The sequence below is a fragment of the Bombus pyrosoma genome, linkage group LG8, assembly GCF_014825855.1.
Source record: "Bombus pyrosoma isolate SC7728 linkage group LG8, ASM1482585v1, whole genome shotgun sequence".
NCBI lineage: Eukaryota > Metazoa > Arthropoda > Insecta > Hymenoptera > Apidae > Bombus > Bombus pyrosoma.
Window position 1 is genome coordinate 8,403,426 of NC_057777.1, and position 23,986 is coordinate 8,427,411.

At 34.3% G+C, this 23,986-nt stretch overlaps 1 protein-coding gene across 2 annotated transcripts in view; it reads right to left on the reverse strand.

The window, feature by feature from the left end:
• LOC122570008 (protein slit) overlaps window positions 1-23,986 on the reverse strand; it is a 624,369-nt gene that overhangs the window by 11,980 nt on the left and 588,403 nt on the right. Inside the window, exons 5-24 of one of the 2 annotated variants that reach the window (XM_043731792.1) lie at window positions 20,335-20,406; window positions 19,975-20,046; window positions 19,678-19,891; window positions 18,595-18,758; window positions 17,922-17,993; window positions 17,731-17,802; window positions 17,575-17,646; window positions 16,713-16,856; window positions 15,575-15,738; window positions 9,467-9,617; window positions 8,788-8,934; window positions 7,274-7,345; window positions 7,122-7,193; window positions 5,752-5,915; window positions 4,943-5,144; window positions 4,780-4,851; window positions 3,989-4,060; window positions 2,331-2,402; window positions 2,084-2,247; window positions 576-795 (exon numbers count right to left, since the gene is read on the reverse strand). In XM_043731792.1, the coding sequence (XP_043587727.1) occupies window positions 576-795; window positions 2,084-2,247; window positions 2,331-2,402; window positions 3,989-4,060; window positions 4,780-4,851; window positions 4,943-5,144; window positions 5,752-5,915; window positions 7,122-7,193; window positions 7,274-7,345; window positions 8,788-8,934; window positions 9,467-9,617; window positions 15,575-15,738; window positions 16,713-16,856; window positions 17,575-17,646; window positions 17,731-17,802; window positions 17,922-17,993; window positions 18,595-18,758; window positions 19,678-19,891; window positions 19,975-20,046; window positions 20,335-20,406 (2,454 nt within the window). The remainder of the gene's footprint in view (window positions 1-575; window positions 796-2,083; window positions 2,248-2,330; window positions 2,403-3,988; window positions 4,061-4,779; window positions 4,852-4,942; window positions 5,145-5,751; window positions 5,916-7,121; window positions 7,194-7,273; window positions 7,346-8,787; window positions 8,935-9,466; window positions 9,618-15,574; window positions 15,739-16,712; window positions 16,857-17,574; window positions 17,647-17,730; window positions 17,803-17,921; window positions 17,994-18,594; window positions 18,759-19,677; window positions 19,892-19,974; window positions 20,047-20,334; window positions 20,407-23,986) is intronic. The other variant, XM_043731791.1, reaches the window with a different exon arrangement.

The window sequence follows — 23,986 nt, forward strand, 5'->3', positions numbered from 1 at the left end:
CTATAATTATTAAAATTTTTTAAATACATACTTGAGATATTATATAAATTAATTTTTTAAATAATACGATACTATATAGAATTCTGATATGAATAAAAAATAGTTATAAATATAATAAAGTATCTGTTTAATACTGAAATTTCAATGACAGAACCATGACAGGTATTACGTATGGAAAATATCAACAATTTTTTTTAGAGATTAATTTATTCCAATATTAGTAAACATTATTTCAGATAGTAAAATAAAAACGATATTTCAATTTTTTAAAATAAATATACATTTTGATACGTGCTGACGAGCACATAGAGCACTGAATTATTTTTCTACGTGAAATAAATGCAACTTTCGTCGAAAATATATTCATTTCAATACATTCCATCCTATCATATATTAGTGAATCGACAAAAGATCATTTTAAAAAATGATAAAGGGAAATGGAAATCGTCATTGTTGGATTACAATTCCTTGCAGACATTGTCTCTACGGGCACCACTGAACGAGCAAATAGAAATCAGACCCGAACGAGCTTGCCAAGAAATTCTCTACATTAGGTTAGTCAAGACGTTTGATACCTGAATCTTCCTTCTTCCAATACTTTACAAGTTCCGGCGTTCCGGCAAGGATTTCCATAGCACGCGTCAATTTTATGTTCACACCGGTCCCCATGATATCCTGGCGCGCATTTGCAACGGAACTTCCGGTCCGGGAGCGCCTCGCAAAATCCTCCGTTCTGGCATGGCGAGGTGTAGCACAAGTCGCACTTGGCCAGGACTTCGGCTGGCTGTTGGTTGGCTGCGCGGAAGAAAGGTCTACGATTAATGAGCAATTTTAGTACCCCATTGTGACAACGGGCCAAAAAACCATGAACTAAACAGACTGCGTCACGGGTCAGTGAGAAATCAAAAACATCTGCACGTGCGGAACATTTTGTCGATCGTTGAACGATAGTGGCCAGCTGATCAGAATAATTTGGAAACTGAGGAGCTGAAATTGATAAACGAGGAGCACAAGTGTCAGAAACGAAGATTTTTTAATAGAAAGAAAAAGAACGCATTCTTGTTTTATATTATTTATAACTCGAATACTATGCACTTACTGTGCTTATTATCTTTACATATTTTGAGGTAAAGTGAACGGTAGAAAGTGCATTGAAATGGTTAAATTTATTTATAGATTATACTTATTCCTCTTTTTTCAACAATGATCTAATTCGTGTTTATGTGTGATCACTTGTTTTATTTTCCCAAAGAAGCTAAAAAGCTTTGTCCGGAAAGTTAATACAGATAGTTCCAAATAGAATAAATAGTTCTAACGTTTCTAACTTTTTTCACCATATTATATTCTGTATAGAATTTACATTATTCTTTCCATTAAAAAAACGTTTCTCATACTGTTGCTATTTACGCCATTTACCGTTTCAATTTCTCAATTTTTAGCAGTAAGGTTTTAAGAACGTTGAATGAAATCGTTTTGAAATTTACAATTTTCTCGTAAAAATACATAACTATTTGTTGCTAATAACTAAATGCTATTTTATTATTATAGCAATAATAAATAAAATGTATTCTTATATACCGTTTTAGATACTTAGTAGTATCACTGTACTATTAATATTTCCTGGATTCGAGGATCAATACTTCATAATATTGGATTGGAAACTAAATGATTGCGGATTTTGTCATTACCACCTAATAACAAAATCCGCAATCACTTAGTTGCCAACCCAATACATCCTCTTACACTGCTTTGCATTCGTTCGTGTAGGAAAGTTTGTTGCGGCTCGATGGTATTTCAATAATTTTTTAAGTATTCATAATCAACGAACGGAGCCTCAATCACAATTTCTGTAATCTTCATTTTTATCTTATTTCGACCTGTATCGATTTTATCCAACTGTTGAACTTTCAAAATCATTTATCAGACACTCCATGTACAGAGTAACAGCGTTTAGAATTCATATTCAAAAGACATTCCTGCGAAGTCAGCGTAAAATCCATCAAATTCAATTACTGGATAAACCTGATCACCAACAGCTGGCCGCTTTCGCCACGATCGCGATAACTGTCGAGGAAATACATACTTTTGCATTGGAATGCGGTCGCAGGTGTCGTAAGCAACAGCTTGTCCCTCATCGCTGGTGGCTCCATGCATCTCGCGATACCGGCCTCCACGTAATCCTTCTTCACCCATTCGGCCAACCATCGCATGCTGCAGTCGCAGTAGAGCGGGTTGGACCCCAGAGCGCTATAAACACACCAGTTGGTGAATTATCGACACTAGAGAAACCAGTGCGTTAGCTTGGGCAACGCAAGAGAGAGGGTACTCACAGGTGTGTTATAGATTGAAGATCCTCGAACGCGCCCTCAGGGATCACCGATATGTCGTTACCGTGTAGAGACCTAGTGTAAATCGGGGTTTTAAACGATCATTATTGAAGTAGTCTACGTTATGGTGTTCTAGTCTATGTTCCATGCATATTAAGCTGATTTTACGAGTAGATTCAAGAACAATTAATAAAGTGACGTTAACTTCCTATCGGAACGGTTTCTGCGCGTTGTCTTATCGTTAGACTGCTGATATTCATGCAAAATCATATTGTTAGGAAAATGAATGAAAAAATGGAATTTAGCTAGAGAATTTGTTTACTTTCTTAAGTATTATAACAAGTGTTAATTTGTGCAAACGCATAAAAATCCGTAGTCTGCTTATCATGCTATGGATCGCATTATAGTTTCGATGCAATAAAGGGGTATTGTATTTGAAGACCGTAAGGGAATTTGCTACAGATGATGCAAAATCTTTGATTAATCAGAACGTGGTATTATAGGAAAATTAATTTTGTATTCGTGTATCATCATGGTAGAACATAATATTATACTGTAACAATAGGACACTGTGACAATGACGCAGTACAAAAGGTACTAATGTAATCTTGATATAGGATTAAGATTTTTATAGATGAAACAGGATTAGAATTTGCTTCATACTCGTTACTAATATGATATATCCATGATATTCATGCGAAAGCTCTAATATAAATTTTGGAAGAAGATTTCAAAATATCCAATAAATAAATTCATTCGACAAATAATACAATCTTTTTGAAAGTTGGATTTAAAGTAATGAAAGCTTTAAGAAAGAGGAGAAACAGAAAAGTTAGAAAGATAACAATTGTAGAAGATGGAGAAAGATACATCATACGCATCTTCATTTAATGTTTATATCGATAAGACTACGTTCTTTCGCGAAATAAATTAATATTATTGATACTTCAAAATTCTTCAAATATGTAATATTAATAACTATTATTAATGAGCAAAATCGATATTACTACACAGCATCTCCATAGAGTTTCTATCGGTACTCGAGTAATTATTTACTAATATAATATGATACATTCCCTTACGACCGCTTACAGCGAATCAATTTCGTAATATCGATCTCGATAAATTGTTTTGTTTATGACTTTATGTACATGCAAATGATTTAACGAATTAATTATAATAATTACGGTGATAAAGAACAATTGTTCCCCGAATTGCCCGCATCAAGAAATTAATACCGCAATCAGTGGAATAAACAATAAATCATTGAACGATTGAGATCGACAAAATGGCACGCTTTCGCCCATTAATTTAATACAGATCGCTCCCCCCATATCGTTGCTTTTATTTATTCCATTACCGAAACTTAATGTATGTACCATTATCAATTGTTTTTCCCCAACTACAGGCGAATTCACGCATTCACAAAGAACCGAAAGCATACTGAAAGCTCCGGTGTTTCGTCCAGAAAATGGTACTTCCGCGAGAAAAATGGTCCCTCGCCACTGTATTCACGATTTTCGCTCTCTTTTACCGCGTCATTTCGTGTAATTCTTTCCTCGTGATTTATGAAACGCGATTCGAAATATTCAATGCGTGTGAAAGGAAGGTATAAATCTATGCATTGTTCGTGAATAAAAATTATGCAATTCGAAACTCACATTATCCGCAACGATTTCAAGCCGGCCAGGGCATTCCGCTGGACACACTGCAGCTTATTGTAGCTGATAATTCTGAAAATGTATTGGCCATGTGTTATTTATTTCTGATATTACTTAGAGATGAATCATTGAATATTTTTTGTAATATAATTTGATAATAGATTATTGATTATTTTTTACAGCATCGTTTGATAATTAAGTAGATACACAGGAAGGAGGATCTGTCATATTTTTCTCTTGTATAATTTTTATCTATTTTTCTCTTGTATATTTTTCTTTTGTTTTTATAATTAGAATAAAAAGGGATAGCCTCGTATACTTATAATGTAAGCAAACCAAAATAAAATAAAACTAATTAAAGATGAAATCCTTCTTCAAATGTGTTAGAGATTGATATAATATTTTTAATAATAAAATGGTTAGAAATAAAAGGGCTGAAGAAATGACATCAAAGAATTTTCTCATCCTCCAACATCATAATTTACATTTTAAAATATTAAAGAAGAAATATTGACGAAACAAAATATTGAAGTTGAACTTAACTATCCAATATTAAGTTTCAGTAACGCGTTACGGATAAGAAAAGTATAAATAAAAACCTCAGAATTTTTGCTTCTATATTTTCTTTCATAAAAAAAGTAACAAAACTTCCTTGATTATAAAATGTTACAGATAAATTATTCAATTAAAATATTTCTTACATCAAAATACAGAATTGTGAATAAAAAGCTGAAAGAATATTTTATCTGCAAAGGTGGCATTTCGCAAAGAAAATCAAGGTGTCGACTTACAGGTGGGACAGTTTGGTGAGGTTCCTGAAGGTATCGTTGGACAGCATCCCAATCTGATTGTTGCTTAGGTCTCTGAAAAGCAAAGAAAGAAAACGAGGTTTCAGTTTCTTCTTCTCTTTTCAATCTCGGCAACGTTACAACATCACACGTGTATTTTATTTACAGTCTAGTGAGAATCCTCAGGTGGTTCAGTCTCTCAGGCTGGATCGTCTTGATGTCGTTCACGTCCAAATACAGCTCGGTGGTTTCCGGCGGAATCCCACGTGGAATCTCTGTAAGCTGAGACCTCGAACATCTCACCACTGACCCGGCGCAATTACATTGGGGTGGACAGTAATCGTCACCTAGGCAACCCACGCTGTCGTCTGCGGTTCGTAAAATAGACAGACGATGTATCGTTAATTTCGAAATCAGTTGCAGCAATCAAAGATGTAGATATCGTATCGAAAAGATACATATTGGGTTAAGTAAAAAATTCTTTCGTCTTTCACCAACGTATGGATCTCGAAAGATGTTATAAATGTTATTTGAAAAATGTAAAAATACGCCTGAATTTTTTCATGGAAGATACGCAGTTATATGAAAAAGACACGAAATAAGTTACTCCTTGGTTAGACACATTTTATCACATTTATTTAACAAAATGTGAACAAACGTGTGACTCGCTTAATAATTTTGAGGAAGATCTTATTAATAGCGGAACGAGGTAATTAATAAAGTTGCTTTTTTAAAACATCTTTCATGCTATTTATGTGTCTTTTAGATACTTTGATATAGGTACTCTTCTAGCCACTGTTTGTATTAATTTCAATCAAACATTTTTTCAGTGTGTCGTAATTTTATTGCAATAGTATTGATTGTACATATCATTTGGAAGATTATTATTAGAAGTTAGTGTTGTCCGAGAAAGATGTTAAAATATTTCCCAATACTAATATAAAAAATTAAGAAAATTCAAAGAAGGGATCTTACTGTTGCATTTGAACTCGTGATGGGGTATATCTTTGATGATAGCGCTCTTCAATCGTGGAGGGTCGTGACAGTGTCCCACAATGCCAGACATGTCGCGTTTTCTCAGCCATCCGGCGAACCACGCGAGATGACAATTACACGACAAAGGATTGCTTTGCATGTTGCTGAAAATACGAGGCAATTTATTAGACTGCTATTAATTATGCGCACGGAAGCACGAAATATATTTCGCCGGCCGGAGAACCGGCGAAGTCAACAGTAAAACATATTGAAAACGCGTACAGATACACGTAATAATTAATAAATCCATATCGTTGTCTCATTAATATTGATGAAGCGTAATTCGTATAATCATAATACTAATCTGATTAAATATTTACGTCATAATATAGCAAGTGCGTCTCGTTTCGGGAAAAGTTGAAACATTACTGAATCGTTATTATTGATTCTCGTGTTTTACTTCGAAACGATCTACGCATGTTGTTATAATTACATAATTAATAACGAATTAATTTCGTTACCACTCGATGATACATAATAGCTGTCGTTATGAAGTTCTCGATAACATTCTATTGGTCCATTTTCATTAACTTCTGTACATCGCGATTGATAATTATCGCCAATTAACACGGAAAACTCATCCAATATTCTTCAGAATAATTAAAAGCAAGTAGAAGAAAGAACAGAATTTCGTTAATGCATTACGTTTGCGAGAGTTATCAAGAGTTATATTACGCATATTATACGAAGTACTTCGAAATATCAGTAGCATTTTAATTGACACGATTATATTGGTAAAATCTTTCGCGATACTAAAAGCATATATAGAAGTTAAAAGATATTTAATATAATTAATATATATTCCGCAGAGATTGCAAAAGTATCGATACAGCCGATCACACGCAACATTAATAAGTAGATTACGGAGTTTTATACATTAACTTTAACATACCTACATACCTAATACTATATGCTTAAAGCGACTATTTATATCTTTCTATTGATACTTCATACTCGTATTTTTTTTGAAGTTCGCAGTAAACACCATTTAACTTCTACATACATTTTTAGATTGGTTTCAAATTTTACCAGTATAAGCATGCCAGTTGCGTCTCGTAGTAGCGTAGTAGTGAAATTTCAAAACGTTTCACGCGACATACGGATAAAGAATTTTTAGGAGTGTTCGAATACTTTAGCAAGTCGCTGAACAAATTTCGTCAGAGAAATAATCTTTTCAACGCAACTGAAGTATTTCTGAAAGGAAAAATAAAATTCAATAACTCTTTTCGCATCTGTTGGGAATCGATTTTACGTTTAAAAAGGTGTAGGATGGGAAAACTAGTAAAAAGCCGGGTTCGAAGTATACTTACATGGTGCGTATGTGCGTCAATCCGTCGAACGAGCCGTGCATAACACAGGTTATAGCGTTTCCGTGCAGGTTCCTGTGAAAATGATGTTCGACGGGTTTATACAGTTGCCGGGTGATACCGTTTTATGAAGAGACATAAAAGTTTCTACTCACAGCGTCTTAAGATTCGTCAGGCCGGTGAACATCTTGTTGTGAACTTCCCTCAGCCTGTTCTCCGATAAGAGTCTGCGAAACGAGGGCTCGTTATTACACGTGAATAAGGCGTATGGTTGCTAAATATTAAAGAGAAATAGGGTCGCTCCGCTCTATAGGGATTCCCTTTACGCGTCGATGGGAATCGATGCTCGCACGCATCGTTGCACCATTGAGACCATGTAAAATTCGAACAAAAATTATTATCGTATCGCGTAAAATCTCTGCTACTGTATTTTCCGTAAATTAAGTTGGAAAAAAAAATATTAGGAGTTCAATTATCAATATGGTACGCTTCTGCGTTTTTATCACCATTTATACCTAACTTATATACGAAATATACTTGTGGTTTGCAATCTGATCAAAAATTTCCCCTTGAAAATTATTTTTGGTACATTTTTCTATATCTAGACGTTATTTTGCTCACATTTTGCAATAATATTAGGCTTACACCACTTGGTCCTTAATGGCATAAAATAAGAAGAAGAATGGGGCGTAGAATTTATGAATAATTCATAGTATCTATCCTTTTAAGATCTAGAAATATTTGTACAAATATATTCATATATTCATAAAGTATGTCGAATTCATATTCAAACGAAAATATTTATCGTTCGATTGATTTTTCTTTAGAAAACATGCGTCACTTTGATTCGTGCTTTGCATTCGTCCGGACTAAAATACACACGAGTTACAGCCACCCTCTGCTCCTCCGGCTATCTAATTAATCGACCCATTGTCCCGTTAATTGCCTTTGAAAATTAAATCCTATTCTGCTTCGTTAAAGCTCGTTTCAAAGTCCCGATCGAGTTAGGCACAAATAACGCAAGTAATCTCGACGGTCTGAATACAGCCCCGTTATTCGAAACTTTCTCATCCAAGAAACGTTTCAGCAGAGAAAAAAGAACAAACAACAATTTTCTGACAAATCGAATTATGCTGCCGAACAAAAAATGTGAACAACCTGTCTTTATCTTCAGTTCGTCCCGGCTAATTATTAATTATTACGTTTCACACGAGACTAATAAGTATCTTAATAAAACGAGACTAACAATCAAAATGACGAAAACTGAAATATAAATTAGAAAACTGTTTCATTCTACGATGCTCTAAGGCCAAGATAATTTATTTAATGAACAATTTCCAATTCGATAAAGTATCTTAACTATATTAAAAATTAACGAATCATCTTCCTTCGAACTACTTAAGACAACGGAATATTTTTTTCGAAGATGGAAATAAATTTCCACCCTCTGGAGCTTCATCCCTTAATTATATTAAAACTCATCGAACAATTTCTCTTCAAATTATTAAAAATCACCGAACACCTTTTCCTTAAAAATTAGAAAAATTTCATCGTTGAGAAACTTCACTCTTCAATTATATTAATAACTGTTGAACCATTAAAAATCATCAAATATTCTCCCCTCTCCCCTCTCCTTAAAAAAGAAGGAAAAAGAAATGCAAAAACTTACAAGTCGGTGAGTTTGTGAGCGCCTGAAAACGCAGAGGCCTCGATGCGCGAGATTTTATTTTTCCTGAGGTCCAGATGCTGCAGCTCCGGCAGCTTCTCGAACACGCCATCCGCTTTGATCTTATCCAGCTCATTGTTGGCCAACAGTCTGGGCGCAAGGACAAAGAAAGCCGAGGAACGAGAAAGTTAGAGTTTATCGCCAACGTCTGATACGGCGAGCAATTAATCGCGCTACAGGGCGTCGATCCATTAAACGAGTTCGAATAATTTATTTCGAATAATAGCTTGACGATTCATTGTTCTGCTCTCTACCCCGCCGCGCCGTCTGTACAACGGACCAGCTTTTAATTAGATAATTATCTTGTCGGCCGTTTGAATTAATTTTCTCGCGTGAAGGAGAACGAGGGGCCTGGATCAACATTCGTCACGATCGACTGACCGAATCGATCTTTTCTCTTTGTACCGATATTACGAATCATTGTTATGAATGAATTGGTTTCTTTCGGTTATAGATGGTGATAGTTTGGATCAAAGCGAGCTAGTTAATATTAAGATATTTAATTTTCATTTTATTCTATTGGAAGCGGAAAAAAAGAAAAGATCTCAGCCAACTGTGATCACAATTTAAATCGATAAAGTCGTTTTGATCGAATAATCTGAAATCATTAGATTGTACTCACAAGGTGGACGTGTAGATCGGTAGTTCTTTTGGTATCGATGTTAGTTTCTTGTTCGAGCAATCGATGGTCGCTCCGTTGCAAATGCACGGTTCTGGACATTCTCCAGGCAGGATACACTCGCCAGCTCTCTTCGTCAAGAGCTCCTCGTCGCCTAAATACAAACAGTCGGATACAAAATCTACTTCAAGCAATCTCGTCTAATCTGCTTTTCCTTCTCAGGACCACAGAGCGTCGCTCTTAAATGAGTCAGTGATTAAAGCGTTTGAAAGCTTGAAAACGTAACGTTGTATTAAAAATTGACAGTTTTAGATCTTGAAACGATGTTATACGACTTATATGATAGTGGCTCTTGCTTAGCTGAAACTCATTGACTAATACGATAACTTTTCCTTTGCGAGAGAATTGAATTTATGAAATCAATATTTATATTATATTATGGTCGTACCGTTTATGGCAGGACAAACTTTCACACCAGTGCTTTTTAATTTTAGTAGATTAAACAATGCAATAGTTCTTAATCCAAATTGATTGGTCAACGTAATGATATATTAAAAAATTCGGTAATTATCATTGCGGAGAATCCTAGTATGAATTAATCGTTCATGAAACGAAGTTTTTATATCGGTGATCATCAATTTAAGTCGATTGAATAATACAATATAATAAGTTATAGAATTGGTGATTACTGTTCAAACCTGTAACTTCAGTTTATGGAGAGCTGCGAGGATTATCACTGCTAACATCGATGAACGAAAGAGATATAATATGATGTCACATGCTGTCAGCTTTTACTCACGAAATGACACAGTACTGGCACGTTAATGGCCCCTCGGCTTTTATAAAGTAGAAATTGCGGTACCATTATGGGGGCTCTCAACTTCAATTTATATAAAAATGTAATATCGTATTAGGAGATCGTCTAATTCATGAATATCACGTCGATAAATTACGTCTTTCGATAGTTGAGAAATAAAAGAAAACACGTAAAGAAGATATTTATGAGTTACACTCACGTATGAGAATATATTCTCAATATCGAACTATGATAGCACTCGTGCGTGTTTAATTATACAATAGATTCTTAGCAAAAATTTGTCTTATTTTCTTGTCACAGTAATATTCGGATACTTGTTCAGCGATTTAGCAATTCTTAGAAACAATTTGTACTGCGAGATACATTTATTTTCTATAATTAATGCCACAAGAAATTAACACCGATATTTTTATACTGCTGCAAAGATGTGTCACGAAAAGGAGAGAAAACTAGCTTTGATAAAAGACAACTTGTAATATATCATAGAGAAATGGGGCAAAAGTTATCGCGACATTGCACCATTATTATTATAAATCGTAGCAGATATTATTGGAAGATATAAAACGGAGCAACTTCCTCTTTCTTCTAAATCTATTGTACAATTAAATGTTATTATTAGGAAAAATTTGTTTACATATTTTCAAGTATAAGTAGAACAAGTAGCACGATATTTAAACAAACCCCTTCTTATGGGGGTGCCAGTCCTGCATCTGAATATTTAATATGGGTATATAATTATATACATACATTGTGCAAGTTTCGTATCAGATCATCGATCGTGAAAGCGTTAAGACCTGATTCCATCGTATTCGATTATGACAGCAGTGAGATGGAGGAAGAAAGGAAACCCGCGGAGAAAGTGACCACGCGACACCGCGTGTAGCTGCACGTTATTAAACGCGGGACGCAAATTACCGATATAATTACGCGCGTGTATCGCAGCGGACAATTTGTAATGCGGCGTATAATGCGATGATAAATCACCAGCGCGCGCGTGCACGTACTCATACATAAACATATTCACCTCGGAGCACCATGACATTCAACACTCAATTAACGTGCGAGAGAGCGAGCGCGGCGTCGCGTCGATGCTTAATTTAATGATATCGCCGCTACTACTGTTCATTATCAAAATTTATCGCCGACCAAGTTAACATGGTAACCTGGTGCGAACAGATCAGCCGGTCGTCGATCTTTGACTTGGATTAATCGATGTATTTGTGATCGTTGGAATTTAATTTTTAAATGGGTTTGATTATGAGTCAAAAAAATTTTATAACATATTATGAAGATTTTCATACACTGGAGTAAATGTCGAGATAATAGAATTTTTAATACTTTGATTGCCACGTTGGTCATATATGACCGGTCCACGGTTTCTCCTGTGACCGCACGGTGGCCATTGGTGATCGGAGCGCTTGAACTTCTTACAATTGTAAAAATTCAATGAAAATTGACAGTTAGGGCATTTTGAATATAACCGATAAATAGAAAATACTTTGAAATAANAAAGTGCCCCATTGAACGATTAAACATTTTTATTAGAACATCAATAAAAAAATAAATGAGAACAAATATTGCATCTAACGGTGCACTGTGTTTGCATCCATATCTTTAAGGGGTAATCTACAAATATTATTATAAACACACCTTAGAAAATAATCGTAAATGCTGCTTTATAATCATATAATTGAAGTTAGAAGTGTGAACATAGCTTACTATTATATAGAATGAGCAAATACTGTTTACTAATATCTTCTACACGTTTCAACAATATATTCTGGACGTTTTGCTTCCGACGAAATAGCGAATACGAATTTGTTTGTTGAAATAAACGAAGCCTTGTTATATTATGTCGCTATCAACTGTTACCAAGGCGCCACGGTGGTCACGCGTGACCACCAATAAGATAAACGGTCCATTGGGGAAGAATGTTGTCTTACATCATCAATTTATTATTATTTTGCCATTATATGCTTTGAATAATAAAAATACTCTCTTGACGTCCTGAGCGACATGAAACATGTGATTCCGGCGTGACAGTCAAAGTGTTAAACGTTGATGGAATATAGATATTGGTATAAGAAATCCAGTTAATGTAAACTGCGAACAAAGTTATTATATTATTTAACATTTACGTGCACACGTTATATTATCAAAGAATTTTGTTACAATAGCTTTCAATTAAGCTTGACACGTTACTATCTTCGAAATACATACTATGACGATACAAGACATTCTAATATAGTAACTACGGTATAGCAAATAACAATATATTAAGATGAAATAAGCATTAATATAATAAATATGTCAAAGGATCGCAACAGATCCTGGATGGAGGATCCTCCGAAGAGGAATTTATATAAATCGCAGTATTCCGACGCGACACAGGAGGAACAAGGTGCTGGTACTTACATCTTCATCGCATTGTGTTGCGTATTCGTTACCGCGGTGATCGGCTGCATCTATGAAGTTTGGCGAAGCGCAAGAAATTGTTTATATATATTTGTAACATTTATATGCTTTCAATAATAAAAATATTCCCGTGGCGTCCTGAGCGAGACATGTGATTTCGGCGTAGCAGTCAAAGTGTTAAATAATAGAATAATAATGAAATTGATTGCATAACCGAAGAAGAGTGTAATTCTAGTAATATACGATTTATCTTTTAATTATTGGAAGCTACTGTTACATCGATATTAAACATCTCTTAATTTCCAACGACTCAGATTGAGAATTGTTGAAGTAATTACTTCAAGAAAAACTCTATACCTTCTTCTTTTGTATATCTGTGACTTGGAGACCGCTCTTACAAAGCGAATAGAATTTAGTGAAAGAAATTGAAAATAAGGAGAGAGGTCCATATTATTGTGCTCTTGAATATAAATTTTGTTTTGGGTTACAAGGTCTAGAAACAAAAGAGCTATAAGTAGATTTCTATTGCTGTTTCTTGTAGCCTTCAGCTAGAGCTACACACCAAGGTTAACTTTTTGGTAATGTTCTTTGCTATAAATATATGAACGTGCTCCCTATCATCCTTCTATTGTATTGTAACATTGAAAGAATGAGGATTAGGATCACTATACACTATATCTGTACTTATATCTGTACTTATACCTATACTTATTTCAATATATTTTTCTATTACAAATTCATCCACTCGTTCCGCTATCAGTCAACCTCAACAAGGACCTTTCTTTTGTCGAATACATTCGTCGATTATTAACATTCCATTTATTCAAGGTTCTCAAATAAATTTCCTTAAAATCTATAAATTCCTCATGCAGAAAAGCTCCAACTTCTTTTAAATTCCTAAAATACTAAAAGAACAAGAGAATGGCATGTCTTCTAAATTTTCTGGAAATAGCTTGCAAACCGGCTCAAGTGTTTTACGTAAATTTTTCAAAAGTTACAAAAGTTTCTAACTTTCACGCCACTGTCCTGTAAGTTCTCGTTTGCTGGGAACGCGGCATAACGATAATGTGCGAGTATAGCCACCCACATACGTGCCAGCGAAGTGTTTATTTTCCGGTGTCATTTACTCCACTCACGAAAGAGACACGGGTGGGGAGAAATGCGATTATATTCTGCTCGGCTAAGTGCAATTAGGTGAAACATACAAGCATGAAAAGGAAAAGCACGATGTCGCTGTTGTTATTCTTGATCACGCACGCCTCAAGATGTTCTACGCGTATAGTACAATGGTACGCCTTCTCGAGTATCTCCTCTTTGCTACTTATTTTCTGTCTGTCGTTTAGTAATTCGCGAATGTTATTCTATTCTCTGTCGATTGAAATTCGCGAAAGCTTGGAAACGCTTGTTAGATTTAAGATTAGCCACTGAAAAGACTAGAGAATTTGTTTCACGCATTTAACTCACGTAATGAATCAGTTTTGGACCTATTTTGTTGGATTATGATGCCTTTAGTTTGGATTGGCAAGAATAAGCGTAAAAATGAAATTTACGCTCAGAACAGTTGAAATTGCATATTATATATTTTAATCGAATTAATCCCTCGACTGATTGCTTCTATTTTACTTATTTATTTATTTATTTTTCTCTGTGTAATACTTTTTTTAGAAGATTAGAAACCTTATTTTAATATTGTTTTTGGAAATATTTTAATTTTCTAACTTAACGGGTGGAAATGTGTTTTCTGAGATTACTGAAAAGTTCTCTTTTATGCAAATTTAGTGGAGGAAGTCGCAGGATATTTGATTGCTATAAAAGAAGATCGAAACATTGATAAAAAGTTTCGTTAATTTATTACTGTATATGGATTATGTTTTGAGTGGTTCAAGATGAAACGCGCTATCAGAAATATGCTCGACAAAGGTTTGTAAGAATTTACGATGGTTGCATGAGTTAACAAATTGATTAAAAGGTGACAGTGCAATTTATTCTGCTTTGTCACTCTATTGTAGTTGCAATCTCGAGAGTAATACTTACAGAAGCTAATCGATATAATTAATTATTTCTACGCTTGTAGAATTTTGATCGTTAACAAGATCGTTATACAATGGCCTTCTAATTTTAACATTTAATAGGTTACGTTAATTAACTTGCGTTATCTACGAGGGACGTAATAAAGAAAATTATATTAATATGAAATAGTTAAAGAAAGGAATAATTTGGTACATTCAAAGACACAAGCGTTTTCAACATAAATGATAAAACCACGATGATTTATAGGAAACGCATTTCGTTTAGTTATGTGAGTTTAACTGAATTAACTGCAACTAATTCTATTAATACTTTTGAAACGTTGAATGTGGTAACAGAATACATATTTAATTCCAATATCAAATGTGTGTTAATCAAAATTGTGTCAATATGGAATTGATTGATTATTGGTCACTGATAGTGTTGACATAGAATTGATTGATTATTTGATTACTGATAGTGCTGATGTAGAATTGATTGAGAATATAGTGAATTCTATAATTGCACTTTTATGGAAGATGGAAAATGTAATCCTTTAGTCTTTGTACTAATGTCACGATTGATTTAAATAATTTTACTGAAAATGATCTCGACGATAACCAATCGTTCATAGTAGAAGCGTCTCTTCGATAAAGTGTTAGAATATTTAGCTGAATCATTTAAGGAAGAATAAGAAGAACTTCATGAAACTTTAAATCACTGAGCCATTTCTTAAGCTACACCAAATACTATGAGCAACGATTTCTGTCATCCAAAAGATGGAAAATATCCTCGTGCATTACCAACTGGTATCCGTGAGTTCCGGTGATGCGTTTAGAAGAGAAATATCAGAGAAATCGGGTCGTGCTTACCCTTACATTTGAACTTGTCGTCCCGCATCGAATCGATCTTCCGCTTCTGCGCCCTCTTCGGCGACTCGCACTTGGCTCCCGACGTCTCGATGGGGTGCGCGTGAAGATACGCGTTCAGCCATCGTAGATTGCAGTCGCAGATGAACGGGTTTCTTGCCAAATGCCTGCGGAAAAGCGAGAGGAATTTCTTGGAAATCATTTTCTACTTTGATCAATCTCTTTTTATTCAACCCTTTCCAACAGGTTTGGAATTTCATTTAGGATCATTATTTCACTTTACTGTTTTATAATTTTATTATTATTCTATAAGCCTGATGAGATTAATTTACGCCATTTGGAATTATTTAAAGAGATATTTTACTTGAACAATTTTAAAACTTTTTCACATTTTTCTGAGATCAAAGACATAACTATATGGAAAGAAATATTTTTCCTTATTTTAGAGAAAGAATTTAAATGGTAAAAGATCTAGCACAGAGTCCAGTGTTATCGGTTCATAAAATTTACCAACTTCGTTACTTTTAAAGACAAGATAATAGAATCTGGAATACGTACGAAGGAATAACAAATCTATTTATGTATTTTATGCAAAAGAAGATCTTATTATAAATATTCAGAGATTATTCTTGCATCTAATCATCATATTATCGCATCTCAACTTACTTTTTTTCTATAACTCAAGTATCATTCGACAGATAGCGAAATTACGATTATATATTAATAAAAAATCAAAAAAATGCAAAATTACAGCTTGTTCCTTATATGCCAATAATTTTCAAAACTATTAAAATTTCTATCGTGATATCTGACATTTTTCGAATATTACGATTACTCGCTGATATCCATCGTTGTTATTCCCTAATAGTTTCAAACGAATAATATCGTGATAATACAATTAATTCAAACAGAATCTAACAATTTGCCCATATTTTCATGAAACAGTGAAAACGCTGAAAGAGTGTCAATCAGCGAACAACCGAGGCCAGAATATTCTGTTGAGCCCGTGGTACACAGCGAAACGAACGTGTACGGTGACACGAGTTTGCAATTCGATCCTGCACAACGCGTTGGAAAGGGCTCGAAGCGTTAAAGCCGCGGTAATTTGTATAAATTAACGGTTCAATGGCGGGATACAAACAGCGTTTCAATGCTTCGTAGATTGGCGAAAGTTCCATTGGCCAGGGATCTGATGTTGTTATCGTAGAGCGACAACAGAGTCAGGCTGGTCAGATCTCGGAACAGATCGGTTCGTATGCAGGATATCTCGTTCGCGTTCAGCAGCCTGAAAAGTTTGTATTGTTTCGTCAATTTACTATCGTTGCGATGCATCCATTTTCTCGTGCAATAATTAAGCAATATGTGTGTAGGAATTTATTTTACAATCAATTCAAATTAACTGTTAAAAGCTATCAAGTGGATAAAAGTTCACTGTAGCATATCTATTTTTAAATGAAAAAACTGATTAAATAAATAAGTAATTCATTAATTAAATAATGAAGTTATCATTTATAAATAATTTTTAAATTTATTTTTAATATATTTGAATAAATTCATAAATAGTTTATTAATAATAAAGATGGTATTATCATAGGAAGATGATATTAAAACAAAATTTGCATGCAGTGAAATTTTGTCTATGATAGCATTTAAGGTTTGAACAACTTTTATCAATACGTTGAAAAGAAAATTGATTCTATTATTTAATAATCCTGAACATTTAATGAAATTATATATAGCATTAATTATATCGCTTCAGACGATTACTGATACCGTATACTACTTCTGTATGAAGTATATACATATTTCCAGTAAATAGTTCGTACGTTCTATATAAATTTTCAGATCTGTTTGAAGTTTTATATATAATCATAATCACAGGCTAATGAAATTACAAAATAATTTGCTCATTCAATTTTACTTCTTCAAATTAATCAAGTTTATCGATGATATATTAAACGTGTATACGAAATAAAATGTAAACGATTTCTATGTCGACTTACAGTAACTGCAAATTGGTCAAGCCTTGGAACAACCCACCAGGTAATTCGGTGATCTTGTTTCCATACAGCACACTGTAATCAAGCGAAAAGCTTCAGTCAGAAAAATATTCTAATTTCGAGTTGGCTGTAAATTTTCCTATTATACATTATACGTACAGTGACTCCAACGATTTCAAGCCGTGGAACGCGTCGGCCGCCACCTTTTTAATTTGATTGTTGCTGAGGTCGCTGTTGACGAGCAATGAAAAAAATGGCAAGGATTAAAACATCGTCAGGCGAAATGAAATCGCGTTCGGAACACAACATGAAGAAAAACATAAATTGGATTAATCGCGAACGTCACTCACATTCTGCGCAGTTTTCTGTACGGGGAGAAAGCCTTCGGCGGGATTTCCGTGATACGGTTCTGCTCCAAACGTCTGCGAATGATTGACAACATAGAGAATAAGTTAACAAACTCTCAGGCTAACGACCGCTTGATTTTTCCGCGTAGAAATTGCCTCGGGAATAGAATACGGAGAAATTTTCGTGGATATCAAATTAATTGGTTTTTATTAACGACCGTGACAATTTCTAACGTGTTGAAAACGAATGTGCATGAGTTCTCCAATTGTAATGCAACTGATTTGTTTTTGCACTTGCTGTTTATTTATTCTTGTTATTTTTAGCTTTGTTTATTCTTGTAATGTAAATTCAGATGTGATTTCATTCATTTTATTGTTGTACCAGCAACAGGCAGTTTATTCGTGGAATTATTCGTTCTTAATTTTTAGATAAAATTGAGAAAAATTTTAACCAAATTTTACTACATTTACTTGTTATTTTATTTATCCTGGGATATTTACGTTACATTGGTTAAATACGAATTCATTTAGTTACTATCGTTAAATTTAAAATTCGATTGTCATTGTTCGTCAAATTCGATGTTTACTTCTTTGTCGTTATAGCGAAGAATTTTATGAATATAGGAAACAATTGGCAATTCTATACGGAGGTTGTGACAAAATAGTGTGTACGAACAGTTCTGTGGTATCCTCCGGCAGATGGGTGGGTACTTTCGTTAAAGAATTCTCTCTGCAGTCGACGATACCATCAGCGCATCTGCAAGGATGCGGGCACTGCGGTTCCGCGCTGCACTCTGATCCTGTTCGCTCAACCAGCCCGGAACACTTGAATTCGTGCTCCTGTTTCGCGGACAGACACATGAAAGATTTCAGTACGATAAAGACACTGCTTTAAAAATTCGCCAGATTATACCAGAAAATATTTTGGTTAAGATGAAACGTGGTAAATATAATTTAATACTAAAATTACCAAACTTTTGCGACTATGTAGAGAAAACTTTTCAGGAGAGACATTCTGTGTTAGTAATTGTTAAAAATTTGTAAGGTCTTTTAGCAAATTATTATGATATTAACTTTTATTCTTAATTATTACAATACTGACTGTAATGGGAATATGAATATAAATTGTTTAGCAAAAGATGGAATTTGGAAAAATTGGAAATGGAAAAGAAAATTTAAGAACTGCTTCTACAAGCTACATTATGATGAAAATGAAGAATAAAAGATTTAGTTTCGAGACTGTCTATCAGTTATAGATATTTAAAAATTGATTAAAATATTCCAAAGGGTTGATAATCTCTTCTACATGAATGAACATAGGTAGAATAAGTAAATGCACAGTGATCGCTTGTCATATTTTAATTGTAATATTCTATGTACAGTAAATCTAGAAGCACAAACACATTACATATTGGTAGTTTTAGTATTAAAGCTCTAAAGATAAATTTTTATTTAGGGAAACCAGTAGTAAATGTCGATATTTTGAATACTGAGTGTTATAAAAATAGAATAAATTTCTCTTAGAAACTGATCTTGTACGAATGGAAGAAGAAGAGTACCAATCCTTACTAACCGGAAGTATTGATTAATGGAAAACTAGACTAAGTAGAAATACCATCATGGACAGACGTATGTGAAAGAATTGTACAATGTTTAAAACGAAGTATTGATTACTTCAGTTCTAAATGTTGCGTCCAATTCATTGGTTACGTTTTCCATGGAATTGAAAACGCGTAAGAATATTTCGCATCGATCAAACCTGTAAATCAGCGATATTTCGATCCTTCAAATGAATTGGAGAGCTGCATCGCGTGTGTTGTCCAAGCCTCGGATAAGTTTTTAAATGTCGAGAGAGCCAAGCTAAGTGACAATCGCAAGATAATGGGTTATCCACCAGCTTTAATGTTCGTAAATGCGAAAAGCCACTGAGCATTTCTTTGCCTAATGTCGTTAACTTATTGTTGTTCAACATTCTGCAACAGAAAAACAATATATCAAAATTATGTATTTAATCGTCGATCGACAAATTATAATTGCATTGTATGTATCTACTTACAGTACTTCCAAATCCTTTAGCTCTCGTATCGATGCCTCGTCAATGCAGGTTAACACATTGTTGTCGAGATACCTGATAACAAAGTTTATTTATCTTGATATAAATTAATGACAAATTCTTTGTATTTCAATGCTTTTTTTTACGCTTATTTTTATACGATATAGGAAAAAAACTTTATTTCATTCATAAAAATCCGATTCTCTTTCTTTATGCGACTAGTGTCTGACTAATGCGACTGATACTACTGCATAGAGCACGCATCTTTGATCGCTTCTACTAGTTTGCGTTTGACTTTACTCAGAGTTTCAATTACGGTTCTTCGATGATATTGTCCAGAGGAATTGTTAAGATTACACTTACAAATACTTTAGGGATGAAATCCCTCTGAGTGTCTTTGGTCCAATCGTGGCAATTTGATTGTGGCTAAGGTCTCTGTAACAGGACACCATTAATTATTACAGCAAAAATGATCGTTATTAGATGTTAAAAAAATACTGAAAATTAAAATTTAGTTCGGTAGAACAATCTTTTTTAAAACGGAAATACTTGTACCATGGCGTACATTAAAAGGGAATATTTTTATTATACAATTCAATGTTGACTTGAATCATAAAGAAGTGCTATTCTTTTATATCAACTTTATTACTTTCCTTAAAAAGTTACAACATAACTTAATCTAAAACATATTTTCCATTACTAAATACAACTTCTTTGCAGCTTTATTTGATAGTCTGTTAATCCTTGAACAGGAACACTGTGAAGAACATTAGCAATTGATTAAATTAAAAAGATGCTTCGAATCCAGAAGTGGATAAGGGAGATAAGATAAAACCATCCTAATCCTAATTGATCTGTATCATATATGATCTAGCATACTCGTGTAAAAGCACGACATATTTGTAATCGCCTGATGATTATGAGTAAATCAAAATTACTCGTTTTTCTCTTTAAGAAAACTAATTATCGACTCGGTTAGTTTCTTTTTCTCTGAGAAACTCAGCAAATTTTCAATAAAAATACAGCAAAAAGTTCAACAAACGTCGTTTACGGAAACTATTACGTTGCTACGATTAATTATTTATTTAAATGCAATGTTTGTAAAGAAGGAGCTTGTCATCGATCGTGAAAAGCAAGAAAGTTGAACTCTAATACTTGGTGCATTGACCTTTTCCTAAGTTTTCTGTCTTACAATTAAAGTCTGATTTCCAATGGTGGAACAACACCGGTGTATGTTCTACTTCGCTACAGTTGGTATCAAGTTCGCTCTACATGTGATCAATAATTTAAAAAGTTGTCGAGTGTCAACTATGTACTACGGTTCCATGGATGACCCTCCCCATGGAAATTCTTCGGAGACAGTCCACAACTCACGTGTGACCGCGTGCACGTGCGTCAGTCACGTGGGTGGCTATAGGCTTCTTTAAGGTTTCACAGGGTCGTTACACGAGTAACGAGTCACCATTTCCGCGGCTTCACGTGACACGTCTCTCTCTCTATGAAATAGCAATGTCTCTTCGAAGAAGGCGTTACGTTGTCATTTGTAGGAAATATTTACGTTAGTTACAAAAACGTTAGATACAGTTTCAGATTAATAATTAAGAATAACAGTACAAAGAATTATCTATACCAGCATCGACAGAGATTGACATTAAAACAGTTTAAATGTGATTTAATAATATATGATTTAATTTAATGTAGAACGCCTGACTTGCGACTCTATAGTTCTTCACAATTTTATAATCTTTTAAAATACGAAATAGATTACTTTTACCGTAATAGATCGTGAAAATTATTTTAACAAAGGGACATGATATTATGGTAATAAAATCGCGTAGACTCCTCCATAAAAATAATGAACTTGACATTGAGTCAAATCGTTGATCATAGAAATACGAAGGAACAATTAATTTCCTTTATGCCAATCAATTTTTGTAGAAGCCTTTCCTTGATACCTCCAATACTTTTTGAGATATTCGATGAAATATCGCATGAATATAAAGCATATTAAGTTACCTACCATCAAAAACTTACAAATAACATTGTTTGCAAAACTATTAATATACCGATACGATAAATTTAAATCAAGAAGCTTGTTAATGAAATAACTCTCGATGGTATACATAAAATAAGCATTAACATCTCTCATCCTATAGCTTAACGTAATCAACATGCATGTTAAATTTAATTTCAATTACCAACGCTATCGTTAACTTATACCATATCCACATATTTGCTATTGATAATCGATATAGTACGACATATTTTTGATATTCACCACGGGATAAGGTTGCGAAATTAACCGGAAAATGTTTTCTTAACAGAATGCGCTTCATCATATTTATCGTCATAATTTCCTCGGTACGCGAACACCATGAATAATGCATGGCAACGCAACGTTTTTCGAGTGCAACGCGCGCTTAACGGTAGAGTCAATCACGATAATGGATCCCTCGCTAAACCGTAGGGTTCATTTAAATAGATTGCGTTACGTCTCGCGTTCCTCCGCAAAGATCCATCCGTTCGAACCTTTTCTCGATGCACGAGTTTAACCAGACGTTCGCGATGATAGGTTAGAGGTCTCGGCGCCTGGTTCACCGTTGACCATCCATTGGCTACGAGATTCGCAGTCTGTAATTATGTCCGCTATCCGAGGCTACGGACAAAGCATCTCGACAAGACGAATACGAGGTAACAAAAATAAGAGATAAAGGCTCGAAAGGGAAGCTCGGTGGAGTCAAGGAAATCCGGAATAAGTAAAGGAAATTTGTATTGAATAACATATCGTATCTATTTCTATAATTAATTTGAAAATTTCCTCTTGCCTAATAATTTATAAACTAGTAGCACATACAATAGTGAATTGACGAGTCGCGTGTTATAAGTTATACACTCTTTTTTTTGTAATTTTATAATTTTACAATTTTATTACGATTTCACGTAAATTTTAAGTACGCTGAATTAACGTGGTATTGTATCTGTGTAGAAATATACACTGGTTCACCAACCTACTAGTACACTTATACATGTCTTTTATGAATACATTGTGTGTGTTATATAAAACGTTTCGAAAGTTCATTGACACTGTAACGAGACTATCACGATTATGTGGGTAGAGTTTGAAACGAGTCTAGAGAGATGTATAGAAATTGCAAGATGTCTGAAACAAGTATATATTTCACAGAGATCAGAAGAGTATTTAATCGGTCGATTGTCAGTTATATTGGTAAAACACAATGTTCAGTAGAACCATATTTAACATCTACTGAACTCCGGAAATGCTTTGTAATATGTAGCACGTAGAATATCGATTTTCTCATACAAGTTTTCTATGGTAAATATTCAAATACTTTCGTCAGCAAGTGTACACACATATGAAAATGTATACATAATCATCCATATACATACCATGTAATTTTTACTATTTAGAACTAAACCAACGTATAATTAATTCTCAAAATAAATAAGAGAAAAAATGTTGAACGAATTGAATTGCAATATTTATTTTCCACGTACTCGAAACGCTTTGATAAAGCAAGAACCAGCAAATTTAGACTGTTGCTTACCAGAGCCAATCCTGGAAGCAATTACCGAATTTCGGCCACGCAGACGTGCCGGGAGCAAAAGGAGAAGGCCAGGCTTTTAGTGGTGCCGGTTTCATTTGGGACTGGTGTTGTAGCTTGATCATGATAAGTTCCTAATTTGAACAAGCAATTTGGTACGACCATGAGTGGAATGCTTCTATTCCGTTGACGGTGCGATTCGAAGAAGGGTTACAAGGGATAATTAAATTTACTTCCTACTCTTTTCCTTTTCCTTGATGAAAAGCAGTGTCCACGTGTCGATGTAGCACTTTTGTCCCCCGTAAATTCCCTAGAATTTCAATAATTTCGAACGCGTTGCCTGAGATCAGTGCTGGTAGATTAAACTCCCACCGTGCTCCCAGCCAATCCAGAAAGCAATTACTGAATTTCGACGTAGCCGCTCCTTCGGTGGAACTAACAAAAGGACCTTC